The 17,456-nt window shown below is 40.2% G+C and overlaps 1 protein-coding gene across 3 annotated transcripts; it reads left to right on the top strand.

The window, feature by feature from the left end:
* The first annotated feature begins 826 nt into the window (after nt 1–826).
* On the top strand, nt 827–9,412 carry rinl (Ras and Rab interactor-like). 3 transcript variants are annotated; one of them, XM_051397340.1, is made up of 11 exons: nt 827–1,348; nt 1,586–1,792; nt 4,263–4,374; nt 4,961–5,033; nt 5,261–5,349; nt 5,472–5,554; nt 6,206–6,437; nt 6,573–7,280; nt 7,437–7,754; nt 7,870–8,001; nt 8,177–9,412. In XM_051397340.1, exons 2-11 carry the CDS (start codon nt 1,616–1,618, stop codon nt 8,671–8,673), a joined length of 2,421 nt encoding a protein of 806 aa, XP_051253300.1. In that variant the 5' UTR covers nt 827–1,348; nt 1,586–1,615; the 3' UTR covers nt 8,674–9,412. The 3 variants fall into 3 exon arrangements, with proteins under 3 accessions (XP_051253300.1, XP_051253301.1, XP_051253298.1); XM_051397341.1 differs by having other exon boundaries at nt 831–1,348; nt 1,630–1,792; nt 7,867–8,001; XM_051397338.1 differs by having other exon boundaries at nt 832–1,348; nt 7,867–8,001.
* The last annotated feature ends 8,044 nt before the right edge of the window (nt 9,413–17,456 follow it).

The following is a 17,456-nucleotide window of genomic DNA, read 5'->3' as shown; positions in this document are numbered from 1 at the left end:
GCCAATCCAACGAACCAGTAAGCCAGTTGAGAGAAGAATAAAAACGTGCCTTCCGTCGAGAAAAGCCTTCAATGTCGTTGTTTGCTCTTCTTTCAGTACTAAAATATTCTCCAGTTCTGATGTAGCTGATACTTGCAGCATCTACGCTAACCTCTTCAGCAGCTGCCATTGGTGACAGTTTGAACCCAGGCAAAATGGATTCTTGTGTGATGTTGTGAATCCAGCTGCCTAAAAGGAACATGGACTGCCAAATTTGATGACAATCCATCAAATAGTTTTAAGCCACTACACTATAAACCACAAATGATTCCCTTATTTTAGTGTGGGGAAACATTCAGAGGATCACCAGAGTCAGTATGTCTGAGAACATGAATCTGTTGAATTGTCTATCTAATAGTTGTTGAAATATTTCTGGGTAGACCAAAGTGGCAGGACGACAGGCCGGTCGGCTGGCATACCATTGCTGTCCATAGAGCCATACCATTAGAGCATTGTATGGCTCCTACACTGGTTAAGAATGTTTATAAAAAGCAGGTCATTGCCATTGCACTATACAGATCATAGTGATCATGGCAGGAAATGCTTTAAACAGAAAGTGTGATATGCATATTGTAAACGGAAGACCGTGAGTCTTCTCGCCACGGACACCTCTAGCCGCGGTTTCCGTGAGAGGCAGAACTGTTGGACAGTTAGCAAACCAACCTGTATGCACATGAGATAAAACAGACACGAACATATTTAATAGTTTATTAATATTTCTAACTTCAGATTCAGATCTGGGTGTTTGCATCAAGTGTTTGCATTTCTCCAACAGCAGCAAGATCAAATCTGTCAGCGATACACAGTTGTGATCATTTTCAGGACAACTGTTCAGTTTTTACCATTCATCATTTCTGAGCAGAACACAGAAAGAGTGCTGCAGAGAGAAAATATAGGTACACCTAGCTCTTTAGAGAACAAGATGTCTATTTTGACTTTGAGCTGGGTTAACCACATGCAGAACTCAGGGGAGGGGAGGGCGAAGAAGGTGCCTTGATGAAAGATCAGCTGAACAGTTTCACATTGAAAGTGCATTAAATGCCAGCATGTGCCGTTGACAGAAGAAGACAAACGTGGCAGCCGTACGACGTTACTTGCATTTTGAAACACAACATATTCTGCACATCACACCAGGAAATGTCTTGAGGATGTTATGTGAGCTTCCTTTTTTTAGCTATGTTGGTATTTTGAGCTCTTGAGCAACATTTTGTACCGTTCAGAAAGGAAGGATTCAAGAGAGAGAAGATTGCAACATGCGGAGTGTGCTAATAGTGTGAAGGAGAGAAGATACATGAAGTGACCGACACATGTAAGTTTCAACCATTTTTATACCATCAATAAGCTTGACTTTAAGTCATTTTTTCCCTTTTGTGTCTGATTATTGAAAATGAATGTTCAAATCTTGCATAAAACTCAAAACCTCCACAAAAAAAAATCTGAATTGTATACTTCATTTTGTCTGTCTTAGAGGAAATCAGCAGTGTTTAAATTGTTTTGTTGTCCACATGTGACTTAACACACTAATCTGTTGTTTATGTGCATGCAGACGGTTACACATGCACATAAACGTGTCCATATGTCTGTGTCCAGGGCGGTTCACAGTTCAGTCAATGGGACCACAGCCATCCCATGGAGGAGCAGGAGTAGACTGTCGCTGCTAGAGCAGCTGAAGGGCTGTCAGAAGGCCTGGTGCCCCGGGTCACCCTGGGATAGGGAGGGGGCCCACGCTGCTATCTGTGGAGCACCTGCTGGGGTGAGCTGTCCTCCTCCTCACTGCAAAAAATCAATCAATCAGGGAGTCTGACCTTCATTATGTAATGTAACAACAAGTCTTCAGTATGATGGTGAATTACTCCTGATGCCGTTTTACTTGTTTAGAGATTTTATAGTAAAATCGGTCACTGATCCACACTGCCAAATTATTTACAAACTTTTAAAATGCCCTTTGAACTTAAAAATATGTGAGATGAATTGATTAGAGAATGGAATATGAATTTATATGAAAGCTGAAATCATGTGGTTTATGTTTTTAACGCAATGCCTGAAGCATACAGTATTGTTATTACAAAAATACTCTATATCACCGCCATTAACTTTATTTAGATAGTCTGCCTGCAGATTAGTTTGAGCTTGTAACCACTGCTTTGTCTGTAGATGTTTTACAGATTATATATAACAATTCATGAACATACCCTAACTAAGATGTTTTTTGTGCCTAAACTTAACCCAACCATTATTTGTGAAACAGCTGAATTGTTAAATCTAAACTAATAAGCTGTTGAAATGTCACAAATACTGTAGGAAACTGTAGGTCGATTATCCAAAAAGTGGAACCCTAAAATTTAAACATCTGATCCTAAATGGGCCAGTGGTCTCGGACTTTATCCACTGTCTCCATTTGTTATATTTTGCCATATTGTACAACAAACAAGGGGTGAAAGAACTTTTTAATTACTTATAGTCTTCTTTCTCTGCCCCCTATTTTTTTTTTTTTTACAGAAACATCTTCCTGTCTTTTAAGCAAATTTGAGAGACAGAGGAAGGGGGATTTAGGTAAATTAGGTGTCCATTTAGCTCCATTTCTGATCAGTCTTTCTACTTTCCCCATCTCTCTGCATGGCTGATCATCTCTTGCTCCCTCTCACCTATCTAATGTTATATGAAACTATCTTTAAGCTGGGTCTCAAACAAGGAAAGCGCACATGCATGTAGGGATGTCCGTATGCTTCACTGAACCTTTCACAGCAGAAGTATTCTTAGCCTGACTGAACACTGACTTGCACATCACTGTGACACGAAAGTAGTTCCTTTTTCTAGTTGACATCTGATATGAGCAAACACTTCTTTTGGGGCTGGATGCAGAAGTAGTGTTGAATAAAATTGTGTGCATATCAGGGAGATGACATTACAAAATGGATACGCATGCGACAAAGTGATATTGTGAGCACCACAGAGGACTTGTTTGTTATTTGAAATACAAAACTCTTACTGGCAGCAAACAACATGTGAGTATTTGGAATTTATGAGTATTTCATTTCATTAGGGTTTTTTTTTTTTACTGTAGAAACTCTCAGTTTTATAAACATTAAATAACCAAAAAAAGTGCTCTTTCCACTTGAATAGTTTCCAGTATGTCTTCCTACGAGTTAAACGCATGAGTGACTAAAAGTTGCCGTTATGAATCAACAGTATATTTTACATGTAATATCTCTGCTACCCTGCTGCTCGTCCGTGTATTTGAAGTTGACTTGCAGTGAACTTCTGTATTTCTGTGCACATCAAACATGAAAGCCACTTCCTCTGTGTGTGTATTATTGCGTGCTGGTGAGAGCTACTCTGAATTCAGTTGTGGTGATGTAACTACATGACTGAGACGTTGTACTTGGGATTACATGTGCAAAGTTAATAACTTTAACGTTAACTGCCTATTAAATTTTCTGCCACTGTTTCCAAAGAAGGCAATGTGATCAGACCTCAAGTCTGTGCCAGCAGAACATCTGTACAGTTATAGCACAGTTACCAGTGTAAAAAAGCAACTGCTATTACAATTTTGATTGTTGAAATTACGTTTTTTTATATCTTATCTAAAATTTAAAAAAAAAAAAATATGGCAGCACAAGGACACCACCTACTTATAGTCATCTAACCAATTCAAATCTTTCTGAACTGTGATTGGTGCATGGAAAATGTGACATCATCTTTTTCCAACTGAGCCCACCTACTTCAGACAAAAAAAAAAAATAGAAATGGCCAAAACTGTTCTAACTTTGTCAACAATTGTATTGCTTGTGTAGCACATCATTATTCATAGAAAGAAGATGAGATAGAGAAAAAAATATTTTTTTTAGAATTTGATTATTTTTTAATAATTGAGGAATGATCAACTATGTCTGCAGAGCTGCGTCAGTCAGGCCTTTATGAGTCATATCAGCTTTATGAGTAGGCACTCATGAACCCTGGGAAACTTGCTGTTTACATGACTTTCACTTTGGTTACAACCTGTAATCATGACTGATTTTTAAGGTAAAATCGACCCTGTCCTGTCATAGGAACACTGGATTTTTATTTATGATGTCCTCAGTGTTTCCCTCCTTTGCTGCGTGATTGCCATGGAGCCACATACATTTACCACTGTGAACATTTAAGAGAAAACTTTTTTCCTGCTCAACAAGCTTACGTAACACTTGAGACATTGACATGAGTCACTGTATGTCTCCCTCCAGAGTTTCCTGGTTGTTCAGGACTCTGCAACGTCCCAGCCGAGCCTGCTGTGTGTGTCTGCTGGAGGGGAGAATGAAGCAGTTCTTGACTATGATATCAAAAGCACTGGCACAGGTATGGACGTACCGCATGCAAAACACATACTTCTTTTTCTTACTCTTTGGTGTGTGTGTGTGTGTGTGTGTGTGTGTGTGTGTGTGTGTGTGTGTGTGTGTGTGATTCAGTATGTTGTCACTTTGTTGTATGTTCAGTAGTTAAACTTTCTGCTGTTGAACTTGAGTGCACGAATGGTACAAACCTGGCAAAGTTGTTACAGGTGAGAGGAAGGTATTACGACACACACGTCGTGGTCGCTCTCAAACTGTAAATTCTGGTTCCTTAAACTTTGAACTTGTTTTCTGTTAGATTGGATTAGATCCACACCTGTTAGTGCTGCAGATGCATGAAGCACAGGTAAAATCACAAGCTGAAGTGACCCTTCTGACACTAAAAAAAGAAAACATGTGGTATCAGAAAATAACAGACTTATTAGCAAGTGAAGTTAGTATGAATATAAAAGTGGTGAAATGGTCACAGTGGCTTATCTCTGGAAGTCCCCCCTTTGACCTTCCTCGTTCATACTTCTGTGTGTTTCCAAGAATGTGTTTTTTGACAGAATATGACAGTAATCCTGCCCACTCTTTCTCTGTTTCTCTGTCAGTCTTCCAACTGTCTGAGTCTCGTCTTTCCTTCTCTGACTTGGCTCAGCTCGTGCTCTTCTACTCTCTGACCAGGTGAGAATGCCGTTTTCATTTGTTGTGTATGACTGAGCTTTAAACTTGGGTGATATATGTAAGCCCTCAGTAAACATTAACGCATGACTAAAACATTGTTGATTATCTGTATGTGCAAATGAATGTACTTTGACAGAACTGTGGCCATTTCAAGGTCAGTGCAAACCTCTTGACTCTGTCTGGTTAACACATTTATTTTATCACTGTCATCTCTTCCTCTGTGTCAGGGATGTGTTAGCCGTTTGTCTTTACATTCCTCACTGGATCTACAGTGTAACTGAGAAGGAAAGAGACCGCCTCTCTCAACTTGAGCCCAGTGAGTGCTTCAAACTCTGTGGCTTTCTGTCTCACATCCTCTCCCAGAAGCTACATCACAAACACAAAACCAGACAGATATTTCTTAAGAAGTGATGTATTTATAACACCTTTCTAATGCAGATACGTGGCTCTGCACACCGCCTGACCAACAGACTGATGATATGGCCCACAGGGAGCCAAGCAACGTAATGTGCTCCATACAGGTATATAATCTGTGTGCATGTGTGTGTGTACAAGTGTGTAAAAGTACATGTGATGGTAAGGGTGTGTGCTCAAAAGGGAAACAACTTTCTTTTTTAGTTTTTTTTTTTGGCTTTTTGTTGGCTTTATTGATAGAGACAGCTGTGGATAGACTGTAAAGGTGGGTGGAGAGAGAGGGGATGATGCGCAGCAAAGGGCCACAGGTCCAATCATCAATATTTTTATGTTAGCAATGGATCAAATGACTATGTGTAATATGAAAGAGATTCATCAACTCTTCTCTATGAAACATTTGAGCCTCTTTTATTGTTTTTTTGGCCCACATACTCCGCCCTTACGAGCGTCTTTTTCAGCCTGCCCAGCACAAAAAGGCAGGCTTGCATCCAGACAAAGTTAGTGACTAGCTTTGTCTTTAGTGAAAATATTGGAGCAATTAGCAGCTAAAGGGCAAGATATTCTTCTTGGAGTTGGCTGAAAGCAGACCCAAAAGGAGATTGAATATTGGACTAGTAATCACAATGAATGCTGATGTAGCTCTGTATCTACTGGATTCGTTAACAGAAGACTGTTTGCTTATTTCATGCCTTCATTATGATGTACAGTGTGTCACGCCATTCTTGTTTGTCACTGTGTTTGTGTGTGTGTTTCGTTAGCTGACTTCCACCAACGGGGCACTGTGTATAATCAATCCCCTCTACCTTCGTGAACATGGAGATGAGTGGCTGACCCACAAGGCAACTGCTATACAGCGCGGCGCACAGCCGTCCAATTACAGACGAGAGCGACGCCTCAGCACCACCAGAACATGGTCAGGGGCGGGGTTACAAAGTAAACGAGCCATCTCATTGGACCAGGATTCCTCTGCTGCCAGTATGGAGAGCTCTGGTGAGGACTTGTGACTCTATCATATCTATTTTGATTATAGTAAAAGTGGGTCCCTCAGTGTGTATACTCCATAGTGTGAAGTGCTTTATTTGGTTCGGTCGAATTTATTGCCAACTTGGTGTTTTCCTTGTCCAGGTCTTATCAGAGCCAAGTCAGCTGATTCACCACAATGCCCCCCAACCCAGTCAACACCAGCTGCTCCAGCAGGAGTGGTTCTAAGAAGGCCCAGCAGAGATTCTGGCTCCAGCCCCCCTCACAGAGAGAGCACGGGGAGCATTCCTTCATCTACTCCATCCACCCCTGGAGGTTTAAATAGCACATCGTTTGAGCTGCAGCACCATGGCAGCCCCATACCTCAGTCCCCTCACAGGGTGTCCTGGATTGAAGATGGAGTCTGGTTGCCCCCACCGAGGCCCTCCTCTTTGCTCCAGCCCCCGTCGCTGGAGCTGGACTCTCTGTCGATCAGCAGCATAGAGGAAGAGCAGGAGTTGCAAGTGCAGAGCCCTAACCTGCACCACCCGTCTGCACACAGGTTGGCTGATAAGGTCATAAATCGGCTCTCAGCGGTGGGTCAGGCTCTCGGTGGGCTGGTAAGTCAGAAGAAAAGACTTACCAATCGTGTGCAAGAGTTGAGTGACCGTAAAGGTGGGGCGTTTGCAGAAGCTGTGAAAGGATTTGTGGAGATGACACTGAAGAAAGGGGCTGAACCCGGTGGAGTCAGGGGGTCAGAGTTCTTACAGGAAGTCAGGTTATCGCTCACGTCACTGAGGGAGACACTGTTGGACTATCCAGAAATCCAGGCATTGTTGGACAGCATTAGTGACTTAAATGACTCAGAGATCGGTGAGTGAGCTGACTGTGAAGTTTCTAATAAAGATTTACATTTCAATAAAGTGTGTGTTAACAGAATTGACAGAACGTGTTATTACCTTGCAACTCAGTAGATCAGTGTTTAGTGCTCCTCTAATTTCTCCTCACATACCTTTTGACCCTCCGTAGACGCCCTGGTAGAGCTTTCCCTCCACAAGGTGGGTCTGAAGCCTGTCTCTGCACACCTCTACTCATGCATTCATGCATCCCGGACCGAAGATGGCACCTTCCAGCGCCTCCAGAGCAACCTGCGTGTGCTAGAAAAGAAAGGGATGGAGGAGCTAGGGGGCTCGGCGGGAGTTGGAGTTCCTGACTCTGTTATCCTGGAGCGGATACAGCAGAGGTGGACTAGTATGCACGAGGCCTACTCCCCGAACAAGAAAGTCCAGATCCTGCTCAAAGTCTGCAAAAGCATCTATCACAGCATGAGTGCTAATGCGAGCTCAGGTAGCCAGGCAGTTCTTTATTATTATGACTTCTATAACTCTACCTGTGTCCAGCTGTGTCAAATAAAATCCACATTCTCCTCTCCTCTCCTCTTCTCTCCTCTCCTCTCCAGCAGGTACTGTGTTTGGAGCAGATGATTTCCTGCCCTGCCTGACATGGGTACTGCTCCGTAGTAATGTGGTCACCTTACAGCTGGACACAGACTACATGATGGAGCTACTGGACCCCACACAGCTACAGGGAGAGGGTAAGGCACATACAATCTAACCTGCATGAATACTACTAACTCCAAAACACACATATTTCTCTATGTATGCATGTGCAAATAAAACATATTATACCTTACCTTCCATACATATCGAATCAGGCCAGGTGACAGGCAGTACAAATCTCACACCTTCTTCATTTCTGCATCCCCACAGGTGGCTACTACCTTACAACTTTATACGCCTCTCTTTACTACATCAGCAGCTTCCAGCCACGATTGGCTGCTCGTCAGCTCAGTGTCGAAGCCCAACACTCTCTTAACCAATGGCATCGCAGGCGCACCCTGCACTGCAACCAATCGCGTCGCAGCAAGCACAGACGGACCATTCGCAGGCAGCCATGTCGGGACCGGGGTTCGCAGAACTCTGAGACAGAAACTGGGAGTAAAGAGGAAAGTGTGAAAGAATCTGATTCTGTTAATGTTGATGAGTCACAGCAGCAGACAGAAAGCACCACAGAGGCTCCTCAGCTGCTGAAGGAAGAGACCAGCGGAGAACAAGGAGCTGAGGACGAATCACAGACGTCCATTCCAGCACCAGACTGTAATCAGCAAGACGTGATAAGGAGCAAACAGGAAGAGAGACTGACTCTATGTGCAGCAGGAGAAGAGGACCACAGGGGGTTGCAATGGAGAGAAGAAGAACTGACCTGAGTGGCCACCTGTCAGCCACACATTTTAAGGCCATTTAGACAGTCATATTACCGAAAAAATGCTCAAACCGTCCCATAAGCTGCCACATAAACCAACAGCATGTCCCGCCTTGCTCAGTTTCCTCCTCTATAGAGGCCAAAGCTTTTCATTTGTGTCATTAACACACTGTAGTTGTGGTACTATACTGAGGCCTGAGTTAGTCGTTTCCAACCTGGGGGGTGTGACTCCTCCAAGGGTCCTAAGATAAATGTTAAGGAACTGTTTCTTTACTTCAAACCTGGTACAAGTCAAGTCTCCTTCATTTGAATCGATCATGAGCGAAAAAGGTTTGGAAACACTGGCTTAAGTTAGTACAGATTAAATGTCATAGTTATATTATAAAGAAGAGAAAAGTTTATAAAAATGTTGACATTTGTTCATTTATATCAATGGACTTATACTTTGTCTTACATCTGATAATTGATCACATTGATCAATTAATAATATATTGCCAGTCACCAGGCGTCTATCCACCTTTTCCTCAGAAATGTGGTAAACATAAGCAAGCTTACAGTAGAAGTTATTTGATGCGGGAGGTCTGTCACCTTATAAAGATAGTTCATTTATTGTGGCTATTCAATTTTGTATGAGATGGAATTCTTTAACTTGATTAATTTAAACGTATGTCTTTTTTTTTATCTATTAATATTAAAGTAACAATGTGTTGAAAGATTAAATTAATAAAACTGTTTTGCTCATACGGCTGGCTTCTGCTCTTATCAATACCAATGTGTCTCTTGTGTATTAGTACTGCAGAGGGTAATTTAACACAACACGCTGTGCTGTTAAATAAGCAGACAAAGTCAACAGGCTCAACTTCACTGCTCTCATCAACCCCCGAAAAAGCTTCTCGGCAGAAAAATCAGACAAACAGACACAGCTTCCAGCTGGTGAACACAGTGGAGCATTTAGCAGCTGAAGAGCCAGATTTTTCCCTCAGGAGTTGGTGGGGACCAAGACATAGCTAAAAGGAGAGTGAATATTGGAATTACATTCATCAGATGGACAGTAACACGTCTGAATGATAATGCTACTCTGTGTCTGCCAGATGTGCAGTTGTTTGCTAACGTATTACTCATAAAACATTAATTATGAGATAGGTGTGTCTCCTCTGCTAGATGTGGACTTCTGCCCCCAAAGTAGCCAAAAAAATCAATAAAAAAAGCTTTAAATAATTGTCACCTTCTTTGCCTGATGTCATAGTACCCATAAAATGCTATAAAGCCTTTTACTGATAGGGCATGTCCTTGGTGTTGTTTCTGTTCTTCTCTAACTCAGTGAAGCTCTTCTTCTTATTCACCATCACTGAATATAATGCTGCTGAACTGAACCTTGAGCCTTTGCTTTTTATTAAATGGACTGTTCCTTCTTTGTCAGTTTATTTATGAACCAAAAGTTCATCAGGACTTTACAAAGTCACTTACAGCCTCACAAGAAATCCCAGAACACATAAATATCTGTCTTCCCTTTGGACCACTAGATGGCAGCATTAAACCTCCTGTGAGATGTACAGCTTATATCCTCTTTTATTTACAATTTGCACAGGTTGGATTTTTAAACGATGGAGTAAGGTAGTGCTGTTTTTACAGTGGAATATGTTAAACAAACAAAGAAAAAAAGAATAAAATCTGGATTTGTTTTTTTCAAAAATGCTGAGAAAATGTCACAGTGAGACAGGTCAACAAGCAGTTGAGGTTGAAGCACTTAAAAGTTCCTCAAGTCAGCACTCATAGAGTTTGAAATGACAGATGAAGTGTAAAGAATTTGAGGAAGTGAAGAGGACAGAATTAAAGATTTTAAAGGTCCAGTGTGTAGGTTTTAGTGGCACAATAGTAGTTGCAGATTGCAACTCACTCACTTCACCCTCACTTTTCAAGTGTGAGAGAAAAGTGGAGATACTACAGTGGCCACGAAATGCACGAAAAACACAAACGGCCCTATCTAGAGCCAGTGTTTGGTTTGTCCGTTCTGGGCTACTATAGAAACATGGCGGCCTCCATAGAAGGCAACCTGTGGCGTCAGCTCATTCTAAGGTAACAACAACACAACTATTGTTATTTTCAGGTGATTATACACTACTGAAAACATACCTATGAATATTATATTTGATTTATGCCAATCCTCCTAAATGTAACACACTGGATGTTTAAAGGTGTTGCAGTGAGCTGAGGTTAAAGAAATTAAGTTAAGTTAAATCAGTTTAAGTATTTGAGCATTAAGAGTAGTAGCTAATTTTCAAACACATACTGTAAAGGCTGCTGCATGTTTATTATTGTATTCCTCTATTTAAATGTATTGTAACACTTTATCTATTATTAAATTGTCTGATCTTTTCTTTGTTCCTTTTCTTTTTGAAAAGCATTTTGAACTGAATTTCTTGTAAGTAAGATGCTGTATAAATCACAGTTGAGGTTTGAGGTTTTGTAATTAAATAATTAAAGTAATGAAATAATTGAAGTGTGAGTGAAAGCAACGGAAGGAGTTGAACAAGCAGAAGACACTGAAGCAGTAGATTGAAGTTCCAGATAAAGATGAAATGCTTAAACAAATTTAACAAAGAGGTGAATAAAAATAAGCATTTATTAGTTGAAGGTTCAAGGTTAACAATTTTAAGTTGCAGTTCAAGTGTAAGTATTAGGGATGGGCATTTAAAGGGCCATTAAAAGTCAATCCATATAACTATAAATACATGAAGTAAATATATAAGGTATATAAATGTAAGAATAAGGTTTTAAATGAACACCCATACCCAAGCGAAAATGCAGATGGAGGCAGGTCATCAGATGCAGATGCGAGCGGTGTTCAGTTAGTCTGAAACTTCACCAGTTGATGCCATTAAATCCTACACAGTGGACCTTTAATCAGCTGTAGACTAGAATTTAAGCAGCAGTTGAAGTGTTTGTAGGAAATAAAGGAGCAACCACTTCCCATTTCCTCTATTTTACCTGATTAGTCATTTTCTTGTAATTTCCAGTACAGCTCCTACTATATTGATTTTATATACTTATGTGGATATTGTGGAACAGTTAATGAATGCACATACATCAGGCGTGTACACATGTAAATAGTTATACCGGCCTCTTATGTAAATGTACACACACACACACACACATACACACACACACAGAGAGCTTCATGTACACACACATATGGAACCGTATCATCTCTGCATTCGAAATGACCGAGCCAATCAAATTTGCCTAATGAGACATCTGGCATTCTGCCTGCATGTGGATGTCAAGCCCAGAAACAGCTGGGCCTTTACACACACACACACACACACACACACACACACACACACACACACACACACACACACACACACACACACACACACACACACACATTCCCTTTCTCTTTTCACACTTTATCAGTGCTGTCAGATCTGGTGGAAGACCGAGAAAGAAACACAGAGATACATGCTGGATCGCACATTTATTGTGTCACACACATACACACACAGAGCAAAATTTAGGGAAGCACTGAGGAAGGAGTTGTGGTCAAGACTATACTGGCCGATACATAGGGTCGCACACTCGTTCTCTCACACACAGTTCTTTCACACATGTGATATATTATGCATACATGAGTGTGTGTAACGCACTCACCACGGCCATAAATTAGATATATGGCAGCGGTGGCGGCAGTGGAGGAGGGGGTCCACGGAGAAGAGAAGAGGAGTGTGTGTATTTGTGTGTATGTGAAATGGGGGGGGCACAGATGGCTGCTGCGGCCTCAGGCAGTTGAGGTACTGCAGCTCAACATGGAGACTGCAACACACACACACACACACACACACACACACACACACACACACACACACACACACAGAAGATTAAGTGTGAGGGGGTGCTCACATATACAAACACTTAAACATATACTGTATAGAAGGAGCAATAGGAGACAAAGTCCCCTACACAGTACAAACATACAGTGACATTATTTCTTAACATCCATATCAGTGTGAGTAAATAAAGAAATTAAAAAAATAATATAATAATTTGCAGATTTTTGTTTAAAAAATGCTGTTTACCCATTAATGCATCTGTAATGATAATCCAGTATTATAGTGTAATATCTAAAAGAATAACACTAATTTTCCTGAATTATGAATATTTTTTACTTCTGAGGTATACAATAATACCTATGTACGTCTTTCATACAGCAGTATTGCTTCAGTAAAGAAGAAAATGACCTAGGTAAAGAAAGTACTTGAAAACTCGTTCCACCACTACTGGTCTTGTATCGTACTGTGAAGTTTATATGAGTAATACAGGGAGTATAATACTATTAGTATTATTACATTAGACACAGACACAAACACACACAAAGAAAACTGTGATGACTATTTAGTTTTTTAATTAACTGCAGTGTGAGCGTTCTGATAATGTTAATAAATGTAAACATAACAAACACGTTAGACATAAAACAACAAAATTAAATTTGCTTTTGTATGTCATATTAAACTTTTACTAAACTTTTTACTTTTTTGCCATATTCGATTGCTTGGTTTTAAAAACCAATATACATACACTCACATTTTGCTTAAAATGACCCTAAGATGCCTTGCACTGCTTCACTTGAAGCTCAGTGATTCTCTTAAATCAGTTTGGTGAGTCTTTACTGTGCTGGCCTGCCTTGTCCTCATCTGTCACTCTTCCGCTATAATATATAAAGTTGTTTTTGTCTTTACTGTGGCCTCTCGGAGGCTGTCACTATACAGCAGCTTGCCTCTGTCACAGCTCGTTCACACACTACAACACAATAAAACTTTCTCTTTCTCTTTTTAACCCTCCTGCTCCTTTTTTCATTCCCTCTCCCTGTCATTCAGCTCCTCTATGCTCTTCCTCCTTTCCCTGCAGCATTCCTCCATTCCTTTCTCTTTCTCTCCCCCTCCCTCTCTTTTACCCCCTCCCTCCCCCCACCCTTCTGCCCCTCCCTCTCTCCCACTTGTCTGAACTCTGACAGGTGTGTAATTGAATGATTAATGACCACCACAGAACCCCCCCCCACACACACACACACAGACACACACTTTATGCTAAAATGAAATTGTACATATTTATGCACACACATATTCATGCGCTGACACACGCAGGCGTGCACATGTTCACATTACACACGTGTATTCATTTTGCTTCAATAGCCCAAATGGTCAAATTCAAACCAGTAGGACTCTGAAATGATGGAGACATTATAGGGAGTGTAGCCAATACACTGAATGCAATATATATGAAGACATCATGCACCATGTGGCCAGCATTGTACAAGTGCTGCAGTGGAGCTCATTCGAAACGACAATCACACTTTTGTCATTTTAACAAAATGTATCAACCGGTGTGAATTTTATGAAACACATTTCCCACAAAAATGTGTTATTCAGTCATTTTCTCTAAACTCAGCCAAGACCTTACCCCTCTGATTTGTGAAGTTGTAGCTGCAGTACGACTCACTCTACCTCCCTATGCTATATTCTCTTCTAACGACACAAACATTGAAACACAATGCACATAAATGCATTCAAGCACTTTCTCCCTCCCTTCTCCTCTCTCCTCTTCATTTGTCAACATGAAGTCAACAGATTTTATGCAGTCTAATTCCCACCATCTAATGGAGTCTGTGTTGGTGAGAGAGAAATCTATCTGAGCCAATCATAAACTGAAGCTATGACTATGAATTATACTGTGCGAGTGAGGGCTGAACACTGATGTATGAATAAAGTATGTGTTGTTGATTTTTCTGCTTAGATCCCTGCCTGAGCTGTGATGCTGCAGGATTATACATTTTAGGATCAAAAACTTTGAAGAGTGGTGATATTCATACATTAGACATTAGATACGTTATACAGTAGATCAGGTTCAGCTGTTGTAGGAATTAGAATTTCTACATATGAAGAAGATGACTGATTCTGGATTTGTAAGGTTGATACTGACTACGGACTCCTAAACCTAGTGCTACGAGTGCCTGAACAGAACCATAAAATAGTTTAATAATGCTGTTGCAGTACAAATAGATATAGTCGGAAAACAAAGCGTGTACGTTGTCAGTGAACATTTTAAGATACATTGAGGATAAACATTTTGAAACCTGGCAGATACGTTCATCAAAACATTTCCTGAATTTCCTTAAATTTCTGGAAGGTAGTTGCGATATTTGAAAGTTAAAGAAATCTGATAGTGATGTATCAATCAACATGAAACATGAGATTAACATTTGTGATATTGGGCGAAATGTTTTGACTATTATTAGATCGATTGTTGTGAAATTTTGTTCAGACATTTATGTTCCCCTTAGGATGAGTTTTTAATGACATCAGCATGTTAGCATTTCCATTGTGCACATTGTTAGCATGCTGCTGTTACTATTCAGTAGATGTAGGCTACATCCTCACAGCTCTAGACTTTTGGTTGGTTTAACATAAAAGCATATTCATTAAATAGGCTCAAGGTAAGTAAATAGGAAATTAAAATAGAAGTTGAAAATTACTTTTCTATATATTATAATGTTTCACAAAGAAAGTCACTAGAATTTATCATAAAACCTAAATGAATAACCTCGGTTTTTATTTGCTATGATCACTGAACTCAACCTGTCTTTATTTGGAATAGGCGTCTATATGGGATAGGCATTTTATTCCTTTCGCACAAAACCCTTGCAGTAAAGATGGGAAATACTTTCAAATTGTATGAATATTACCTACATATCAATTACAATCCTTTATCATTCATTTGATCATTTGATACTTTGGTGCTCATGGTTTCTGCAAACATAAACTGAGCAATTGAATTGTGGAGAATCTAACCGATCTAACGATATGTAGCAAGTCGATATTGACAAAAGTTTCAACATTTATATTTATGCAGGCAATCTAAATAAGCAGGCCGGTGGGTTTGAAGAGGTTTTATACATCCAAATAATTTCTATAAAATCCAGACCAGGTGTCTAACTGAGACGTGTTTATTTGTCAAAATGTGTAGCCACACCAGTCTGATGAAGGGACCTCTATCTAATTGGGAACCTGCTTTTAAATGAAGTTGTAGAGTATATACATTTTTCCCTATTGTCTTTGTCTTTTCTGGTCTGAGGAAAGATTTTACGTGACCAGTGTTTAAAGCAGATGGCAGAATATTGGTCCAAAACAACATGCTCAACATGAATTATGGACAGTGTGTCTAATCTGACATATAATCCCATTTGTAACTTGAGGAATTAGTGTTTATTCATTTTATCATGTCATGAAAAATCTAAATTAATATCTTTTCCCACGAAGAGCTTTGTGGTAAACCCAAATTCACCTTCCAATCTTCAGATGGTTTTAGATTGAAACAAAAGTTGTTTTACTGTTTTACAAGACATGTTACATGTTGTGAAAAAGAGAGAGGTGGAGAGGTGACAAAGTAAAAGTGAGGGGCCAATACTGACCAACATGTCCTAGGAGTGAATGTGTGGAGTGACAAAGAGAAATGAAAAGTGGAGGTCAGGACCTGGGTGCCAGGGAGAACAGCCATTTCCTGTTGACCTCTGTTTGCACTCTGGCCCCTGACCCCCCTCCTGCTCCAGGCCGAATGGGGGGGGGGTATTCAGTGTTTGTTGTGTATTTGGGCTACTGTGGGTGGATGTAGGCTTAAAGGATATAGTTCAGAGAAGAGGTAAAGGTTACGGATAGGACGTGCACATCAGGAGCTGTGAGGGGAAAGGTTAGGAGGAAATACAAAAGGTTATTTACGTTTTGAGTGTTGACACATGATATTATCCTTAATTTTGGTGATAAACAAGTAGAGAAGAATTATGTGAGGGCTGAAAAAGATCTACACAAACCACAAGGAGCTCTGGTCTGTGCTGTGAAGCATATAAGAAATAATTGCAGTTCTTTCCTCCTTGTGATAATCCAGCCTGTGTGACAGATCACTGTGGCTGCAGCCTGAGGCCTCTGTCAGAGTTAAATAGATAGTCAGAGTAGTGACTTGACTTATCATCGGAAAAAAGGAGGACGATTACATTATATATCAAGAAAAGGTCCTGTAAAAGTGAGTGGCTTTTGTGTATTCCAAGCTTTAGAACATGTCATGAAGGACCCGAAATATTTTCTCAGTGGGATCGATTACTGTCAAGACAAAGTTAGGTGGGAGGTGAGATGCTTTATGAAATTGATGTGCTGATGGTCTCACATCACCTCCTTTTTAATAACCAAGGGTGTACCACGGGGTTCTGTGCGCAGTCCATTATTAATTACATCTACATAAACAATACTGTAAAACTAATTATAAAAAATGTTATACAGATGATGCAATCTTGTTTGCATTTCTCTTCTCCAACTAAGCCTGTGTTTAACCTTCTTCAGACATTCTCATAATCTCAACTTGAACTGAATGCTGATAAAAACCAAATGTATTCTCAAGAACCCTACATTCTCATACAGTACATATTCCTGCCATCCATACATATATTGGTACTGACACTGAAGTTGGTCAATCTTGTAAATATCTGGGATTGCAGTCTTTTAGAAATCAACACCTGGGCATGTTAAAAATTGATCTCTTAATGCATATCAGAATAAAGCATGTTTTTCACTTGAGCACAGAAACTCCATTGTACACTCAACCACCACGTCTGTGTTTTGCAACAGAAATACCCTGTATTCATGTTGCTCATTATACCTTAAAACAACTACATTTCATCCAAGGACTCCTGATACCCTTGGCCTTCCACTACTTTGAACCATATAAAACAAATGGATTTCAAAC

Source organism: Dicentrarchus labrax, unplaced genomic scaffold, assembly GCF_905237075.1.
Source record: "Dicentrarchus labrax unplaced genomic scaffold, dlabrax2021, whole genome shotgun sequence".
NCBI lineage: Eukaryota > Metazoa > Chordata > Actinopteri > Moronidae > Dicentrarchus > Dicentrarchus labrax.
This window is presented reverse-complemented; position numbering and strand designations above follow the sequence as displayed.